Source organism: Anabrus simplex, chromosome 8 (assembly GCF_040414725.1).
Source record: "Anabrus simplex isolate iqAnaSimp1 chromosome 8, ASM4041472v1, whole genome shotgun sequence".
In the NCBI taxonomy this organism is placed as follows: domain Eukaryota; kingdom Metazoa; phylum Arthropoda; class Insecta; order Orthoptera; family Tettigoniidae; genus Anabrus; species Anabrus simplex.
In genome coordinates, this window is record NC_090272.1 from 151,932,023 (window position 1) to 151,952,943 (window position 20,921).

At 41.8% G+C, this 20,921-nt stretch overlaps 1 protein-coding gene across 2 annotated transcripts in view; it reads left to right on the forward strand.

Moving 5' to 3' along the window:
• The window catches only part of LOC136879218 (uncharacterized), a 92,673-nt gene extending 76,998 nt beyond the window's left edge, over positions 1-15,675 (forward strand). For both annotated transcript variants that reach the window (XM_068228994.1, XM_067153022.2), the window contains one exon: positions 15,401-15,675. In XM_068228994.1, the coding sequence (XP_068085095.1) occupies positions 15,401-15,404 (4 nt within the window). In that variant the 3' untranslated portion in view covers positions 15,405-15,675. The remainder of the gene's footprint in view (positions 1-15,400) is intronic.
• The last annotated feature ends 5,246 nt before the right edge of the window (positions 15,676-20,921 follow it).

A 20,921-nucleotide genomic window follows, 5' to 3' on the forward strand; every position in this document is an offset into this window, starting at 1 on the left:
GTGGACTCCGGAAAAGAAATCAACCCACAGCGCAAAGAAGGAGGAATACTGGGCTAAGAAGCAAGCTCACCACAGTTAAGTACAGAAAACATATGGCCAACCGGACACCAATGGGATCCAAACGCACAAACTTCCAATTTCGCGTCGGATGCTCTGCCATTGAGTTATGGTGGCCTAGGTCTAATTTCTTCTCTTGCAAAGGACCTGAGCTACAGGTCTTACAATAATGCCAGCACAACTGTAGACTACGCGCTTGTCGCCCTTTGTAGGCCAATTCATAGAATGCTTATTCAGTATTCAAGTAGGAAACACCTATTTTGGCATACTGGACACAGCATTGTTGAATTTAAATAATAAAATATGTTCCATTAATTATTATCCTAAATATTTATATTCCTGATTACTTCCGGCGTTAACATTTCTAAATAAAATAGAAAATTGGCCAATCTACAAATAAATAAATAAATAAATAAATAAATAAATAAATAAATAAATAAATAAATAAATAAATAAATAAATAAATAAATAAATGAAGGGAGGCTCCCTTCATCGTCTACAAGTAAATACAGCAACCTACATTATATGAAGTACAGTAAAAATCGACCAAAAGTCGGTACCGAAACACGATTGTTACGTCGCACTTGGACACATTAGTAGTGGTGGTGATTATTACTTTATGGAAGTGCACCGAGTGAAGCAACCCTTCTTAACTCTAATCATAAGGATAAAAAGGTTCGCGTCTTCTAGGAATGAAGGTATGGGAAAATAGGGAAGGACTATGAACGGCACGTAAGTGAATAACTCCCTGGGTTTCACAAAACTAACACCTTCGAAGTCCGAAGAGATGAAGAGTTGACTCATGGAAGGTGGGAATGATGAAGGCGAGGACTTTTACACAAGTAAGGGAAGCAATGCCAAACGTCCGTAGCTAAGGGCCCCTGGGGGTAAGAGACACTTCTATCTACTATGAAGATTACTCTTGGCAGTAAAAAAATCAAAAACTATACAACTACAGTTGTGCTCCCATTTCAAAATCGGAAACAGACTAAACAACGTAAGCAACGAATCATGAATATGCCTATGCTTATCTTATTTACGTTCGAAAATATGAAACTTTTTTTTTTTGTAGAATCTGCTTTAGGTCGCACCGACACAAATAGGTCTTATGGCGAAGATGGGATAGAAAAGGCCTGGGAGTGGGAAGGAACCGGCCGTAGCCTTACCTAAGATACAGCCCCAGCATTTGCCAGGTGTGAAAATGGGAAACTACGGAATATCATCTTCAGGGCTGCCCACTATCTCCCGGATGTAAACTCACAGCTGCGCGCCCCTAACCGCACGGCCAACTCACCCGGCGGCTCGAATTTTCATGGAGACAAGGGTTATCCTGAGTGGGTACTTCCTCGAGTTTATTCAGCCACTTCAAACAAATGATGCTTTTCTTTCCATGGATTTGCTTGTTGTACTCTTGTTTGTTTGTTTGTTTGTTTGTTTGTTTGTTTGTTTGTGTATTTGTTGTTGGGTAATTATGTTAACTTTACTTTATTATTACATTACTGTAAGTGACCATTGCCACCGGGATATTTCCCATTTGCATTGTATTCGTTAATTTTTTTAAATTTCGTGTCGCTGTTTCTAGCCGGGTGCAGCCCTTGTAAGGCAGACCCTCCGATGAGGTTGGACGGCATCTGCCATGTGTAGGTAACTGCGTGTTATTGTGGTGGAGGATAGTGTAATGTGGGGTGTGTGAGTTCCAGGGATTTTTTTTTTTTTTTAGCTAATATATATACAACCCGTGTTTCACCTACAGGTATATCACGGGATATTTACAGTTATGATAACAACATATGGATAAATTATTGAAGTGAATGGAAGATTTTCTTGAGGAATTCTGTTACTTCGACAGTGTTCCAGTGGTATTTCACAAGCGTTGGCAGGGGAGTTGATCGTAGCACAGCTGGTCGTTCTCTTGAGTACGTGGTGCATTCAGTCAACAGGTGGCGAGCTGTCTGTGGAGATTTTTCCGGGCAGCTGCAGAGTGGTGAATCCATTATGTTTATTTTATAGAGATAGGATTTAAAGCGACCATGATTTGTAATAAACTGGGTGGTTATGAATTTGGGCCATATAGAAGAGGGCAGTCTGTGTGTTTGGCAACTCCCAGCAAGACGAGCTGCCCTGAAGTTTTATCTCCATGGCAACCGCAGTCGCCCCACCCTCGTTTCCATGGAATCCACACAGCCACTCCCTTTATCCCGCCTCGGCAGGCAGTAAACGGACCTCCCTCTAAGAAATGTCAGGCATCAACTCGTATTATTAGCAGTATAGGAATGAATAATTTTGTATGGAAGGAATCTTCGGAGCTGGTATATATGGAGTTCCAAATTGTTGTTTAGTATTCAGTTAATACTTGTTTGGCATGATTCAGAGGTGGTGATTTGTAGCCTATTGTAGATTTATAGCTGGCAGCAATCCTGGTAAGATAGTCAGCTCTCTCGTTCCCCCGAAGTCCTGTGTGTCCTTTAATCTTGTTCGTTTTCCTTGAGGGTAATAAGTTTGTCTCTGATTTGAGTGGCGAGAGTATGGGTAGTTTTCTTATTAGCTACGGCAAAAATTGCAGCTTTTGAGTCAACATGAATAGCATAAGTTGAAGTATAGTTTTTATGTACTTCTATCCATTCCACAGCCATGATGATGCCCAATAGTTCGGCTTGGAATAACGAGCAATTGATATCTAACCTTTTTATTTCAATGAAGATATCCTTCGAGTTTTTCTCGACTATCATTCCTGCTCCGACATGGTTTTGCGTTTTCGATCCGTCTGTGAAGATAAGGACGTCTGCTTTATCTACAGCTCCTAAAGTATTTATCTATATATGATTATCTCTAGGGTGGTTTCTTCTTTTTCTTGTTTGGACTTCAGTTTCTTTCAGTGAAGGAACTACTGCGTTTGTGGGTTGACCTCTGGAGATGGCTTTGATGTCGTTATGTAAAAGAATGGCTGCATCTATGGGCATTGTGCAGGCTATAGCTTGCAAAGCATTGTTTGAGACTGTTCTGTATGCCTTTGTTGCAAATATCAGAAAATATATTTGTATTTGTTGCAATTTCAATGTGGCTCTTTTAGATATGGAGATACTCCATACTTCTGCGGCATACAATATGACAGGTAGAATAGCATGATTATATATTATCATCAAATGATGATAAGACATGCCCCAAGTCGCTTTGGAACATCTGACTAAGTTGTTCTGGATTTGCATTATTTTAATATCCAGGTATTGCATGTGAGGGTACCAGTCCATTTTGTTGTCCAGCAATACTCCCATATACTTCATTTTTGACTCAACGTTGAGATCCCAAGCTGTACCTGAAGGATGACTGGTATATTCTTCTTTCTTCCTGATATGCATTGGCATTAGTACTGACTTTTCCTTAGATATTTCAAGTTTGTGTTTTTCGCACCAATCCCGCACGATTTCGAGGACTGTCTGAAGCGTTGACAGGATATGAGAATGAGAAGGACCTCTGAACATGAGCATAACATCATCAGCATAAACAACTATATCCAGATCGGGCTCATGGGGACAGCACAAACACCCAGCCCCCGAGCCAATGGAATTAACCAATGAAGGTTAAAATCCCCGACCCGGCCGGGAATCGAACCCGAGACCCTCTGAACTGAAGGCCAGTACGCTGACCATTCAGCTAACGAGTCGGACCTACTGTATTTGTTAATAAAAAAAATTAGTAGTACTTTATTTCATAACCCGGGAACCGTACACACTACCATAGATCCCATAACAATACAATTCCTACTTACACAAGTACATGAGTGTAATAATCAAATGTTTCAAGATCAAGAAAATGAATGTAAAACTTGGAACGTTTTCCACAGGGAGATATTATTTACCTTAAAGATCAGATGTTCTTTTAACTTTTCTCATTCAAGGCACACTGTTTCAACTTGTGAATACCGCTGCCCATATTGACTGCTTTCGAAAGACTTCAAACGCTAGACAAGAGTCCCGACAGATAACAAACCCTAGCGAAAAGTATGTAAATCACTGCAACGCTCTAGAAACATGTCGATCACTCATTTTCGATCAATACTACTTCAGTTTTCAACAACGTACCAGTGCCAACGGAGACTCTTGGAACTGAAACTTTAAAATGAGAAGCGGAAGAGATTTCTTTCAGAAGAATTACGGATTTGTTTGTCTGCTACTGAGCATTGCATTGTACAAAAGTAAACAATCCCACATTTCCCGCTCGGTCGCAGCAATAGTGTAATTACTGATAGAAGATTCTTGATTTTTCAGTTTTTGTTATATCTTTGCAGTTCTCAGTCCGGCTCCATGGATAAATGGTTAGCTTGTTGGCCTTTGGCCACAGGGGTCTCGGGTTCGATTCCCAGCAGGGTCGGGAATTTTAACCATCATTGGTTAATTTCGCTGGCACGGGGGCTGGGTGTACGTGTTGTCTTCATCATCATTTCATCCTCATCTCAACGCGCAGGTCGCCTACGGGTGTCAAATCAAAAGACCTGCATCTGGCGAGCCGAACATGTCCTCGGACTCTCCCGGCACTAAAAGCCATACGCCATTTCATTTCAGTTCTCTATGGTTAATAAATAACAACGGTGAGAAACATTTAACGGCCGCCTCTGTGGTGTAGTAGTTAGCGTGATTAACAGCCACCTCTGGAGGACCAGGTTCGATTCCTGGCTCTACCACGAAATTTAAAAAGTGGTACGAGGGCTGGAACGGGGTACACTCAGCTACGGGAGGTCGACTAAGTAGGGGTGGGTTCGATTCCCACCTCAGCCATCCTCGAAGTGGTTTTCCGTGATTTCCCGTTTTTCCTCCAGACAAATGCCAGAATGCCACGGCTGCTTTCTTCCCTCTTCCTTGTCTACCCCTTCCAATCTTATCATCCCCCTCACAAGGCCCCTGTTCAGCATAGCAGGCGAGGACGGCTGGGCGAGGTACTGGCCCTCCTTCCCAGTTGTATACCACGACTCAAAGTCCCACGCTCTAGGATACTGCCATTGAGCCAGTATAGGGGGATCCCTCGTTGAGTCAGAGGGAAAAGCCAACCATGGAGGGTAAACAGATTAAGAAAGAAAGAAAGAAAGAAAGAAAGAAGAAGAAATATTTAACACACATATCATATGTTCGGTTTGAGTGATTTAAGCCCACTAGGTTGCGCTTACGACTAGTTCGGTTTGGATGCTCGCTTTTGTTCCCAATACCGCTTGAGCCCTGCTATTAGATTTTCCTGCCTTTCCTGTGAAAGAGGTTTGCAAGATTTAACAACCTTTGGTAGAAGAGACCACAAGTTTACCATCTTACAAAAATTGGGTCGGTCTGAGACAGCAGTATCAGAAATCCCATCGGAAGCTAAGCCATTTTTTACTTCATTGAGCCACATTCTTCCAGTCTTATAACTTATGAGTGTCATGTGTTTGTACTTTTCTAATGTATTATCTTTTCACGGCACAGCCAGGCAATTTTTGCACTGATATACTGTGGCATACCATCTAAGAACCTCCATTATAGATTCTTACTATCGATTTACAATGTCCAAGAAATTGTAATTGAAAAGAACAACAACATGGGTATGCAAACATTATTTTCTTATATAAATGGCTCAATACTAGCATAGGGATAGATTATCCAATCTGTTTCAGAACAAAGAAGGCAACATGAGACATTGCAAGAAGTTCTGTTACTTTGATTTTTGTCTTATCACACCAGTACAGTGGTAAGCGAAGAAATATAGGCGACAATTTCATTACTACCTTGGATTGAATCTGTGAGGTCAATCTACCCGTGTGTGACGGGGATCGAATTTAGGACATAGCTCGTCTTCCGTGACGGCTGAGGCCAGATTCAAGATCACGTCAATGAGAAGACTGGAATACATTAGCAAGAGCGCCAACTTAACTAAGTGCGCAGTAACTTTATTTCTGAGATTAAATTCTTAGTGGGATTCAATGCCAACCACTTCGCCTTTCGAATAACAAATAAATCTAAGGTATGATTTGTAATGGACAGTGATACTTGAAAATGCTGACTTTCAATAATTTATTTCATCCTGGCACTCTTATAAATTGTCCTTCCTTGCAAACCAATTGGCATGCGAAACCGTGTGCTGTTAACATGCTACACAGTTTTTGTGATTTTAGTTTTCCCTGTTTAAAAATACCGTAAGGAAGTGGAGGCAATGCATGCATATGAATACGCCAGGGGAAGTTAACAGAACATGTAACTACAGTTAACAATAAAGTTCATTGTTGTTATTTCAACCTGTTCTGAATAAGATATTGATGTTTACGCTAAAACTTGTTGGGGCGGAAACTCACCACAGATTCATATCCTCTTCAGACCCAATGTCCACGTATATATATATATCTCAATCTATATATCAGTATAATTTTAATTTCCGAACAGTTTTACTTAGCGTGTTTTTATGGACATATGTGGACTTGCTGTAACCCTTTTGTAACTGATAGACTCGGCTAATGATAGCGCATTGACAAACTGTCGTACGATTCCTAGAAGAGACTGCATCCTGTATGAAAGGAATGCAGATTCTACATACCACAATGCGATTATTGCTATGCTTAACTCTTTCTAGGGATTTCTTTTTCTTATAAGTTAAGAAAACCTACATACATTGTTTGTGATTTAAGATCAAAATTGCTAAACTGCTGTTTTGTAAGCCTAATTTTCGCATAGACAGGTTCAGACCCAGAATCTGTTTACAAATAATTAACCGAGCATAATTCTGAGTATGATTATTAGTTTGTTCCAGTAGCGTAGCCACGATCGATTGATGGAATGGGAGGTGGGGGGGGGGGGTGAGGTTATAGTTACGAATGATGATACAACATAATGAGCGTGTGTGGTGTGCGCATACATGAATGTCATCATAAGGACATTATGCAAGTCAATTGTGTTGATATTCAGATTACAGTACGGTATATTACAAAATCTTGCATTAAAATACAGAACAAGAACAATATGATCAACCTGAATAGTTTTATGGTGATTGGTATGTTCAGATCACAATCTAAAATCCAACTTTCGAGGCTTCTTAGGAAATAGATGCAAGAGATCTGTTGATTTTACAATTATGTCTCTGTGAATGTTTAAAAGAGCCAGCCAATTGAGTCGAACATATCATGGGGTGGGGGTGATCCACCCCCCACTAACTCCCCTTGGCTACGCCCCGGGTTTGTTCATATGACTGGGTTAGAAACGGCACAAACTTAAGGACCACATATGAGGACAATTTTTACCTGTGAACTCTGGTTTCAGAGAAATGGGCGACTAATATATATGGTCCTAACAACAGTATTGGAACTCTAGAAATTTATATCGTTGTATTAATTATCCCCCAATGAGGGCTTCAGGTCTGAAGAGGATATGCAGTTGCTAGGCGACGTTAAGTTGAGAAGGAGTCGACACTTGTGTTCTTAATATTATAAATCTTAGATCCTAAAATAATCTCACTCCAGCGCTACAGAAACATCAATAAATGAGTAATAATTTCGACAGATGTCTTTTTAGACATAATATATTTTGGATTTTTGCCGTGTGAAATACATAAAATTCCCAGACGTGCCAACTCCCCCGATTTAAGCGGAAGACTTCCTATTTTGGTCCTTCCTCCCTCTCTCATGATCGCAGAGAATTATCTCCCGGTTTATTTATTTTTGCTATTTGCTTTACGTCACACCGACCCACATAGGTCTTATGTAGACGATGGGATAAGAAAGGGCTAGGAGTGGGAAGGAAGCAATGTGGCCTTAATTAAGGTACAGGAACTCTAACGTAGTGATTTACAATTTATCTTTTCCGCATAACAATGCCGACTGTGAGACTATTTTTTTAGCATATTTACAAGGACGAACACTCAATTAACATCAAAGATTCTCAAAAAATGAATTCTGAAAAAATAAACCTTAAAACACGCTCAACAAGGTCAGTGCTTTTTTTCTCATTTAAGCAATCATATATTTCGTTCTAATTGAGGTACGCAGTCCGTTTTGGTTTAAAAAGTTCAGAAATTTATGAAGAGGTGTAAGGCAGTTATAATGAAGAATCATCTGTTCTAAAGCTCAGATACATGCGGTATTTCAGTATTTATAAAAAATAAGAGAAATTACGTAATTGAGTTGTATAATGAGTTAAATATTCTTCAAAGTTACGTCATCAAATAGGTGTTATAAGATGTCGGGATATGACGAAAAAAATATCCTAATTTTTGTCTTTTGAAAATTGGCACGTCTAAATGACCGAAATCTTTGCGTTACGCGAAATTTGCTCCGTGATTTCGGAAGAGAAACACTACTGACCGCGATTGCGACTGTCCTAACAACGTCGGAAGGTTTCAGATAGTTGACCGATGATCCATTCTTACCATATATTATATATACACTGACTGACAGAGCAAATGCAACACCAAGAAGGAGTGGTCGGAACTTTATGCCAATTGCAGAGTAGACTGACGTCACTGAGGTATGCTCATGATGTGAAATGCGCCGCTGTGCTGCGCACGTAGCGAACGATAAATGGGACACGGCGTTGGCGAATGGCCCACTTCGTACCGTGATTTCTCAGCCGACAGTCATTGTAGAACGTGTTGTCGTGTGCCACAGGACACGTGTATAGCTAAGAATGCCAGGCCGCCGTCAACGGAGGCATTTCCAGCAGACAGACGACTTTACGAGGGGTATGGTGATCGGGCTGAGAAGGGCAGGTTGGTCGCTTCGTCAAATCGCAGCCGATACCCATAGGGATGTGTCCACGGTGCAGCGCCTGTGGCGAAGATGGTTGGCGCAGGGACATGTGGCACGTGCGAGGGGTCCAGGCGCAGCCCGAGTGACGTCAGCACGCGAGGATCGGCGCATCCGCCGCCAAGCGGTGGCAGCCCCGCACGCCACGTCAACCGCCATTCTTCAGCATGTGCAAGACACCCTGGCTGTTCCAATATCGACCAGAACAATTTCCCGTCGATTGGTTGAAGGAGGCCTGCACTCCCGGCGTCCGCTCAGAAGACTACCATTGACTCCACAGCATAGACGTGCACGCCTGGCATGGTGCCGGGCTAGAGCGGCTTGGATGAGGGAATGGCGGAACGTCGTGTTCTCCGATGAGTCACGCTTATGTTCTGTCAGTGATAGTCACCGCAGACGAGTGTGACGTCGGCGTGGAGAAAGGTCAAATCCGGCAGTAACTGTGGAGCGCCCTACCGCTAGACAACGCGGCATCATGGTTTGGGGCGCTATTGCGTATGATTCCACGGCACGTTAAATGCCCACCGCTACGTGCAGCATGTGCTGCGGTCGGTGGCACTCCCGTACCTTCAGGGGCTGCCCAATGCTCTGTTTCAGCAGGATAATGCCCGCCCACACACTGCTCGCATCTCCCAACAGGCTCTACGAGGTGTACAGATGCTTCCGTGGCCAGCGTACTCTCCGGATCTCTCACCAATCGAACACGTGTGGGATCTCATTGGACGCCGTTTGCAAACTCTGCCCCAGCCTCGTACGGACGACCAACTGTGGCAAATGGTTGACAGAGAATGGAGAACCATCCCTCAGGACACCATCCGCACTCTTATTGACTCTGTACCTCGACGTGTTTCTCCGTGCATCACCGCTCGCGGTGGTCCTACATCCTACTGAGTCGATGCCGTGCGCATTGTGTAACCTGCATATCGGTTTGAAATAAACATCAATTATTCATCCGTGCCTTCTCTGTATTTTCCCCAACTTTCATCCCTTTCGAACCACTCCTCCTTGGTGTTGCATTGTCACTGTCAGTCAGTGTATATAGTATCGAAAGGGATGAAAGTTGGGGAAAAAACAGAGACTGCACGGATGAATAATTGATGTTTATTTCAAACCGATATGCAGGTTACACAATGCGCACGGCATCGACTCAGTAGGATGTAGGACCACCGCGAGCGGCGATGCACGCAGAAACACGTCGAGGTACTGTGTCAATACGAGTGCGGATGGTGTCCTGAGGGATGGTTCTCCATTCTCTGTCAACCATTTGCCACAGTTGGTCGTCCGTACGAGGCTGGGGCAGAGTTTGCAAACGGCGTCCAATGAGATCCCACACGTGTTCGATTGGTGAGAGATCCGGAGAGTACGCTGGCCACGGAAGCATCTGTACACCTCGTAGAGCCTGTTGGGAGATGCGAGCAGTGTGTGGGCGGGCATTATCCTGCTGAAACAGAGCATTGGGCAGCCCCTGAAGGTACGGGAGTGCCACCGGCCGCAGCACATGCTGCACGTAGCGGTGGGCATTTAACGTGCCTTGAATACGCACTAGAGGTGACGTGGAATCATACGCAATAGCGCCCCAAACCATGATGCCGCGTTGTCTAGCGGTAGGGCGCTCCACAGTTACTGCCGGATTTGACCTTTCTCCACGCCGACGCCACACTCGTCTGCGGTGACTATCACTGACAGAACAGAAGCGTGACTCATCGGAGAACCCGACGTTCCGCCATTCCCTCATCCAAGTCGCTCTAGCCCGGCACCATGCCAGGCGTGCACGTCTATGCTGTGGAGTCAATGGTAGTCTTCTGAGCGGACGCCGGGAGTGCAGGCCTTCTTCAACCAATCGACGGGAAATTGTTCTGGTCGATATTGGAACAGCCAGGGTGTCTTGCACATGCTGAAGAATGGCGGTTGACGTGGCGTGCGGGGCTGCCACCGCTTGGCTGCGGATGCGCCGATCCTCGCGTGCTGACGTCACTCGGGCTGCGCCTGGACCCCTCGCACGTGCCACATGTCCCTGCGCCAACCATCTTCGCCACAGGCGCTGCACCGTGGACACATCCCTATGGGTATCGGCTGCGATTTGACGAAGCGACCAACCTGCCCTTCTCAGCCCGATCACCATACCCCTCGTAAAGTCGTCTGTCTGCTGGAAATGCCTCCGTTGACGGCGGCCTGGCATTCTTAGCTATACACGTGTCCTGTGGCACACGACAACACGTTCTACAATGACTGTCGGCTGAGAAATCACGGTACAAAGTGGGCCATTCGCCAACGCCGTGTCCCATTTATCGTTCGCTACGTGCGCAGCACAGCGGCGCATTTCACATCATGAGCATACCTCAGTGACGTCAGTCTACCCTGCAATTGGCATAAAGTTCTGACCACTCCTTCTTGGTGTTGCATTTGCTCTGTCAGTCAGTGTATTATGTCTGTGAAAGTATCAATCTAAACATTAGACATTTTCTCTTACTAATATATTATTATCTATATATAATGTTTTTATGAAAACTAAAGTCAGCCATTCTATCTGGTCAATTTCATTCATTCTTTTTTTAACTGAAAGGTATTCATACACAAATTTGTCATCAGGTACTATAAATCACCTAACTTCCAAATTATTTGATTTTCAATTTTTTGTCTCCTTGAAGTAATAATATCTTTGGTTCTAATTAAGGTACAGAGTTTGTTTTGGCCTAAGAATACTCAGTGGATCAAGCTTTTTCATTTCAGCTCTTAACTATTCAAATTGGTTGATTCTGAGGAAAGTTATGAGTGCATATTCAATTTGACGTCTCATCTCTTCAACATTTTTTCTCATTTAAGCAATCATATATTTCGTTCTAATTGAAGTACGCAGTCCGGTTTGGTTTAAAAACACTCAGTGGATCAAGCGCTTTCTTTTGAGGTAATAACTACTTAAATTGGTAGATTGTCAGAAAAGCTATGAGTACATTTGTCTCCATGGAACGTTTAATTCAATTTCTTTGTGTGATGTATTTTCAAGAGTTTTGTTGACATAATATTACATTCTATTACCACAGCAGATCATGTGCTTTATTTAATTACCTCGAAACTTTGCAAATACATCCGTGAGTATAATAACGAACAACACCATACTTTGTACATTGCGGGCGGAGCCAGCGGGAAACTGCTAGTTATTATTATTATTATTATTATTATTATTATTATTATTATTATTATTGAAAATCCAGTACAGCATGGAGCCCTGTTTCACAAGGGTACATTAGAGGTGTAGTTTATAATCTTAAAATGCTTAAAAACGAAATATTAAGAGTTCAATTTGTTAAAAATGTGCAAAATGAATGTTAAGAATTGCTCATAACTACAAGGCTTCATGAAAATATCACGCAATGGTTTGGAAAATACAAGATCACAACTGTTTAGGTGGTACTCAAATATAAGTCTTTTCATTCCAAACACGGGGCAGGAGAAAGGTAGATGATCCACTGTTTGAGCTGAACCACAAAAGCATTAATATCCTTTTGTAATTTGGAATTTAAATAGCTCAAGGTAGGATTTGAATTTTCTATGTCCCGATAGAAATTGCGTGAGGACAAAGTTAGGCACTAATACTTTACTCTGAAGTCGATCTGTAACTTCGGGGAAGAATAGTTCTCTTGTAGCAGATCCTTTCAAGCATGAAATCCAGCTATTGTTCCATTGATTTATAATATATTTCTCGATTTGTTGCTTAACATTGGAGGCTCATCATATATAATTCCGATGTTTGATGTGGCGGCTAATTTTGCTAAAGTATCTGCTCTTTCATTTCCATCAAATCCTGAATGACCACGAATCCAAGACATACAGATGTGAGGACATTCTTCAGCTTTTGCTCTTGTACTAGCGGCTATCGGATTCATATTGTATTTGTTGTCAATTGAGCCCAAAGCTGCTTGCGAATCACCGAGTATCTTCACATTCTTGTTGTTAATTTTACACCACAGCACTGTATTCTTTATACTAATATAAAAGATTATTGTGCCTGTTCGACCTCCACTTAGGACTGTCATCAGAATGAGCGTCTGGTCGTAAAACTGTGCCAAATCCGTATCAAATGCCGACCCCAATAACTTGGGAAAGAAGTCCAGGAATAAAAAATAAGGAAGAGTAGTGTCTGTGCATATCGACGCTGCACCGGCAAAACCTCGTTTCTCACAGTTCCCTTCCTCTCCATTATTCTCCTTAAGACTGGTCGCGTCTTCCAGTCACATATGGATATGCAGTCGATCAGAACAATTTTCGTTGTGTTCGTTTTCTTATGCTGACTTGTAAACTAAAATGAACCTTAAATGCATTATACTGTAGGACTGAGTAAATATGTCATCTAAATGTATATACCTTTCGCGCAGTCGAATTCTGGGGCTGTACCTTAATTAAGGCCACGGCCGCTTCCTTCGCACTCCTAGGCCTTTCCTATCCCACCGTCACCATAAGATCTGTCTGTATCGGTGCGATGTAAATCAAATTGTAATATATATTCTTTCATGATAAGCGTCGGCTGCATTTTCTTGATGTATGTAGTATATTTTCATCTATCAGGCCAGAACAATATACAGGTTCCAAAAAATCACTGTGACAGTACGGTGGCTGCTGAGGTATTCATTCATTTCCGTGTCCGGTCAGCATTTACAAGAGACTGCAGCTGCGATCACCTTGTTGTTTCGTCTGAAAACATCATGTGATGTGCATGGGTTATCCAAGTGGCTTGGTTCTTGTTCAGCACCACATTCACACGAGGTGTCTGCATTTGCTGGAAGCATTCCCCATTTCTTCAGGTTAGTCTTGCATCGAGGGACGCCCACTCTTAAGCAATTGAGGGACCTCCATACAGGGTAAGGTAGGTCGGCGCCAGGAGCTAGTTCTTCCTTTGGTGACATGTCGGTGTGCAGTGAGCTCCTCCATCTGTTAAGACGAGTTGTATCTGGTGTTCCCTCCAGCGGCAGAGTCCTAGCAAGGAAGCTCTTGCGGGATGTGAGGCGAGACCTTGCAGCTTGGTGACCACGGAGTGGATGTCGATGGTCATTCTCCTGCTTGGTTCTCTCGGCGTCTCCAGTAGAGGCCCTCCGGATGTTGGATGGAGCTAATCCAACAATCGGGTACAGTTTCTGCTCTGGCGTTGTTTTTAGGCATCCCAAGATTATCCTTGCAGTATCGTTGACCGCAGTATCAACCCACTTAGCATGTACTGCAGTGTTCCACGCAGGAGCGGCATACTCAGCGGCTGATACACACACAGCGCAAGTGCAGAAGTATGAGTGATACTGAGTAATGATATTCAGAGCAAGTATGCTGTAGTGCGTCTGGATGCTTTGAAAGATCTCATAGGTTTAGTCCGGCTACAATAGCACATTCTAGCTCAGTAAAGAAAGGAAGGGGAAATTTATTCAATCTTCATCTTGCCTAATTCGACTCATTTTGGCACCGCCATCGTTTTTCACAGTTTCTCCATAACTGAATGATTCCATCAGAATATTCAGTGAGCCTTCGAGATGGTAACTTAACAAACAATATATCGGTACTAATATACTAATTCCTTCCTTTCGTTAAAACATCAAGAAGCATTAAGAGGAAAACAAGCTGACGAATGATAAATTATTACTTTCTCTCTTTGTCTAACAGTTGAGGATAAACGGGAAATAAGTAGGTTGTACAATGTTTTGTAATGTTAAGCTAGTAGTAACTTACAGCATTGTAAGCCGTAGTGTTAAGCACTGGAAATAAATATGTTGTGTGTGAATTTGTATATGATGATGTTGGATTTGGAATGTTAAACTATTAGTATTTCTTGTAATATTTTTTCCATGGAACTGCTTGTTGTTCTTTTGTTGTTGTTGTTGTTGTTGTTGTTGGGTAATTATATTTTAATTTCACTCTATTATCACACTACTGTAAGTAATCATTGCCACCGGGTTATTTCCCAATTGCAATGTATTTGTTAATAATAATAATAATAATAATAATAATAATAATAATAATAAAAATAATGACTAAACAAATTTAAATCTATCTATCTATCTATCTATCTATCTATCTATCTATCTGTCCGGCTCCATGGCTATATGGTTAGCGTGCTGGCCTTTGGTCAGAGGGGTCCCGGGTTCGATTCCCGGTAGGGTCGGGAATTTTAACCATCATTGGTTAATTTCGCCGGCTCGAGGGCTGGGTGTATGTGTCGTCCTCATCATCATTTCATCCTCATCACGACGCGCAGGTCACCTACGGGTGTCAAATCAAAAGACCTGCACTTGGCGAGCCGAACATGTCCTCGGACACTCCCGGCACTAAAAGCCATACGCCATTTCATTTTTCTATCTATCTTTGTTTTTGAACAAATATATTACAGAATAGTATTTCCTTTTCACGACTTCACACAGACTGCAAACTTATGTTCGTGATGTTTTGAGTGTTGATGAGGAAATAAAACATCTTAGTAAATCATCGGAATAAAATAAATATGTATTCGTTGATATACATATACATTTTACATGTTGTGAACGAATACGTAATAAACCTGAAATATCAATTGGAATTTCTATTTTAAACCTAATTTAAATTCTTTCTTTGTTGCAGTTAACAAGCTGAGACGTTCTCCACAGACTGAATACATCCTGAAAGACACCATGTGATAGCTTAACAGCAATAATATTTGATCAAGACAATTCTCTTATAGTATGCTGTACACACATCTTTATCTTACTGTAATAATTTCTTCTCTGATATGTCTGCAGAAGTACTTCATAACGAGTTGTAATATATATATAAAATGAAACCCATATTTTTTATATGATATAATCAATGTAATAACTCTGCATGAATAGTGAGAGAAAATAAAACATCTAAAGTAATTTTTCTAGTAATTGTTGTAATTCTCTGTACTGCATCCAACCTGTTTTGAGTCAGTTTTCATAAGTAAATTCTCCCTTTGACCCAATATGTTTCTTATAAAGACTCTCTTTCCTAAAATCTTCGAAGATATCACAATAAAATCAAGCCATCGAGACATCTCCTATAAACTTACTGTGAACTAATTTTCATGGTGTCTTATATCCTGTCTTTGTCTATGGGAGTAGGAGAGAATTGAAGCTTTAAACATTACTAAACCTCCGGCCACTGAATTAGACGGGTGAGGAAAACTGCGCTGTTGACAGATATGGGAGCGGCGAAGCGACAGACGGTCGAGAGTCGCTTAACTCTGAACACGGATTGGCAACACTGACCGTGCAGTGCTGTCTAGTTCTCTATCCTACATTACACAGTCCAATATATACTATTCAAGTATTTAAAGCTATATTGTAAACCATAAAGAAATACAAATAGTTTAATATAGCTGATACAGGTTAATGCGTAATATCCGAAAGTACTTACGTGTTCTATGTCCTGCGGTACGTGTGACCCAAACGACCTCAATTAGCGACGTTTATATAGCCGATTTCCTTCCATTTTCTAGGAAAACTAAACGCCCCATCGAAAGATGTTTCAGATAAAAAGTTTAAGTCAGACGATTTCCTGCATTTTTCCCGCAGATATTTCATTGACTTAAGAAACAAAACCGTGGCCACTTACTGAAAATTTCAATACATGATTCTAAGTATTTAAATTTACTTGTTTAGGTTTTTATTCTCAGTATTTTTTAATTGGTTTATGTGGAAAATAGTTATTCCGCTGAAATCAGCAGTCTTTCCTAAAGCTTGTAGTATAATTTGTTTTGCAAACATTGTAGGTGGTAACATCAGGAGCGTGAGAGAGATCAAAATAATGTGTTCAATTAGACATTTCTTCGCCAGTGGCTACATAACTTTGACACAGCGTAATTTCTCTGACCCGCCTAACTTGGTGGCCGCGACTATAACTGTATTATCCGTCGTTAGCATGCGCACGGTGAAATTTCTGTCCACCCCTCACATTGTTAATAATAATAATAATAATAATAATAATAATAATAATAATAATAATAATAATAATATTGTTGGCCTTACGTCCCACTAACTTCCCTTGTTACGGTTTTCGGAGACGCTGAGGTGCCGGAATTTAGTCCCACGGGAATCCTTTTACGTGCCAGGAAATCTATCGACACGAGGCTGGCGTATTCGAGTACCCTGAAATACCACCGGACTGAGCCAGGATCGAACCTGCCAAGTTGCGGTCGGAAGGCCAGCACCTAAACCGTCTGAGCCCCTCACCCCGGCCTCACATTATTCACCAAGTTCTGAGCCACTTAAATGGGCATTCCTCTCCCTGTCAATGGCTTGTCCTGACGAACTCGTTTCCTTAAACTCTTTCCATTTTCCATTTTTTTGTATTATTGATGATTTTGATTTCATCTCCTCCATCCGGTATAAAAGAAAGCCAAGTATCGGGTTAATATATATATTTTTTTAAACTGACAGGTGTACAAACCCTTCAAAACGTTGCCGGAAAGATTTCAATAGCAACTCTCTTTACAGTCTTGAGGGTTAGTTACCGGCTCTTGGACCTATACTTTCACAAGACTGCCACTGACATTTCCCTTATTTTCAATGTATCGGAAGAAGGTAAGCTAGGGTGGCCAAATTCTGTCTCCGCACTTAATGTGTTCCCCCTCGGGATTTCCAGTTGTATGGTTAGTACCTACTAGTTTAGCTGCGCTCAGACGCGAAGCCTCATCCCGTTGTCGTGCTGTGGGAGTTGGTTGTGTGCACCACGTTTAGCTTCCGCGTACAAGTAGGATTCATTTTTCATACTGAGCTGAGTTAGTGCACTGTTCAAATTAAGAACCTGCTATTCCTAGAGTGAGCACTGGACTGCCTTTCAGTCGTGTGGCGTAGTTCCTGGCGTATAATCGCTACAGTGAGGTGGTTGGAGTGATTTACTGTAGCGGCCATTATAATAAATCAGGGAATGTTCGTAATTTCGTACCCCTTCATTTTATTTATTATTTATGAAGTTCATTATTATTATTTTCAAATGGAGAAACGCAAGCAGTGGGGTAAGGAGGCTATGAAAAAGGCTATTAGGCAGTGAGAGACAAGATAATGGGTTACAGACGTGCAAGTAGAGAGTTTAACACCCCACGAGCAACGCTTAAGACTATGTTAAAAATAATACCAAGACAACTTTTTTCATAAATGGCCTTCAAGTAATTCATTATAGGAAAAATGTTTGGTAAGTTAGAAAGGAAACATATATTAAAATTAATTGTTCTTAACATAAATTTGGTGGGGGACGAAATTAGGAACACATTTTTGGTAGTTTAGTTTCTGTAGTGTTTATGTTTATGTCAAATATCGACTACTTTACGTTACAACAGTTTCACTGTAACTTGCTCGTAACTGGAGAACCTATTCAGTAATATATATACCAATTTCTAGCCTTGTCCATAATATTCCTGAGTTTATACATGTCCAAATCTGCTAAAAGGACGAAATATGGGCCCCCTATCTTATAGAACAAAAATTCATCATGAGCTATGTTTGTGCAAAACTAACCGAAAGGGCGAGATCCGTAGAGAGGATAATGCTTTAGGCCCCTTCTCAATCACCCGGTCATAGTGAAATTGTTTGGGCAACTCGACCTTAATTTAAAGTGAAATTAAAATCCAGCCATCCATTTCTCCGCGAGGCTGTGACAGACATATAGAACAATTAAATGCTCGGGATAGGTCATAATGATGACGTCAGAATACAGTATTAATCGAATGGAATATCGCGTTAGAAGCAAGTATCATAATGAAATGCTTGATAAAATGAAAAAAAAACGGCACAGTTTCTCACTTTTCACGAATAATACTGCACTGATATTCTAACAGTGCGAATTTCCAGGGCTGCAATGACCCGGCCACACAGAGCGGGAGACACTGCTCTTCAAGTTTTTGTTAAGTGTGTACACTTTTCATTCCTATCAGTTCCTCAAATAGGGATCGAAAAGTTGGAATAATATGTTGAACCAGCGTGTCACGCACCAGTAGTTATCACAAATACAGGTAACCCAAAAGTCCGTTAACATTTGACGAGGCAATACTCCACTGAATATTAGAGGTAGAGAGCTAAAAAGTGACATAAATGACTAGCATAACATGGAGTTTTATTGATACCAAAATAAAGTACACAAAATATCCAACAAATGGCAGTGGACAGCAACACGTCAAGCACAAATGGCCACACATGCTTGACATGACATGGCGTTTTACTGACACCAAGAACAATTGCACAAACAGGCCAATAGATGGCGCTGGAAGGCAACACGTCAGTTCCATGTACGCTACAGAATGAGCTGCCGTGACAGAGGGCGTCAGATGCTATCCCGGCATTTTGACGTTACCAGAAAAGGCACTGTTAGTGAAGATTTTGGGTCATCCTGTATTTGAACCAGAGGAATAGCATGCAATGATTTTATACAAATCCTCAGCTATTTCCAACTAATAATCAGGCAGGCTGTTCTACTCGGAGTGCAACAGTAATCCCATTTATTGGAGATGAGTGGCAGCAGAAGAGACAAAGCCCGCCAAAACAAAAAATAGTCAACGTAATGTTACTGTTGATCAATTTTATGGTTTTCCGCTATAGTATGCCTTCACATTTAGTTTTCTTCAAACTCCGTGATATTAGGGCACCCAATATAGAGGGAATCCTTCTTCCTCCTTTTATGATTTTCTCTAGTCTTATTCGTAAAGCGATCATTCCTTCACGACTTCCCTCTCCCCCTCGTTTTGTTAATAATCTTCACCAAATTCCTTGTCCGACTCGTTGGCTGAATGGTCAGCGTACTGGCCTTCGGTTCAGAGGGTCCCGGGTTCGATCCCCGGCCGGGTCGGGGATTTTAACCTTAATTGGTTAATTCCAATGGCCCGGGGGCTGGGTGTTTGTGATGTCCCCAACATCCCTGCAACTCACACACCACACCTAACACTATCCTCCACCACAATAACACGCAGTTACCTATACATGGCAGATGCCGCCCACCCTCATCGGAGGGTCTGCCTTACAAGGGCTGCAATCGGCTAGTAATAGCCACACGAAATTATTATACCAAATTCCTTGTCGATACGGGCTGATGACCACGCGGAATTTTACCTTAAAACAATAACGACAAAAACCACCAACATCGCCCATTAACATCATTGAACAATACTTGCATGTTGGCGATACCAGGCGTTGATATGTGGGAAGAATAGTGCAGCTGGTGTAAGTAATAATTTTATTGGTTTTACGTCTCACTAACTATTTTTACGGTTTTCGGAAACGCCGAGGTCCCAGAATTTTGTCCCGCAGGATGTCCTTAATGTGCCAGAAAATCTACCGACGCAAGGCTGACATATTTGAGCACCTTAAAATACCACCGGAGTGAGCCGGGATCGAACCCGCCAGCTTTACCTCAGAACGCCAGCGATCTATCACCTGAGATGCCTAGCCCGGCAACAAGTGAAAATACCGTATACTTCATGTACCGGGCGGTACACCTCCGCGCCGCTAATTCAAACTTGCGCCAGTCGAAACTCCTCTACTGGAGGAAGCCTGAACTTTAACTACCGTGTTAAGTCTCAAGTTTCTCAGAAGATGTCCCTACTTGTAAATTTTGAAGTGTTCTGAACTGTGTCGTTTTCGATGTATTTTTGTTTTCCCTGTAGCAAGAAGTGTGAACATGCTCTTCTAGATGGCACCTCTTATGAACTACAATTGTGCACCCTAGTGCGAAGTGAAAGAACCTTTTTTGAAGAAATTTAGTATTTATAAGTTTGTTCATTATTAAATTTCTTTCTGCCATTTTTTTAAGTTGGCAACGTTAACCCTTTCTTTCCGCCAGTTTTGAAATTGGCCAATCATAAGTTTTTGTAATTAATTTTCCACCAATCCTAGATGTCTTCTTCAGTTTTGACTTGTAATCTTTTGGCCGTCCAATAAAATGCTTGTGGGCGGGTGTTATCATTCATGAAAGGTCTCGAATGTTCCGCGAGGGTATATAAACTGCTGATTTTCGGGTCTCTGCGCCACTTCAGTAACATCTATCATTGTGTAAATTATGTAGCAGGGGGCGGGAAGCGCCTCTTTCGTCGGGCAGCAGTTCTTCAATAAGGTAATGGCCTTTTAATAACTTCTTTTCTTGCTAGATCAGCAGT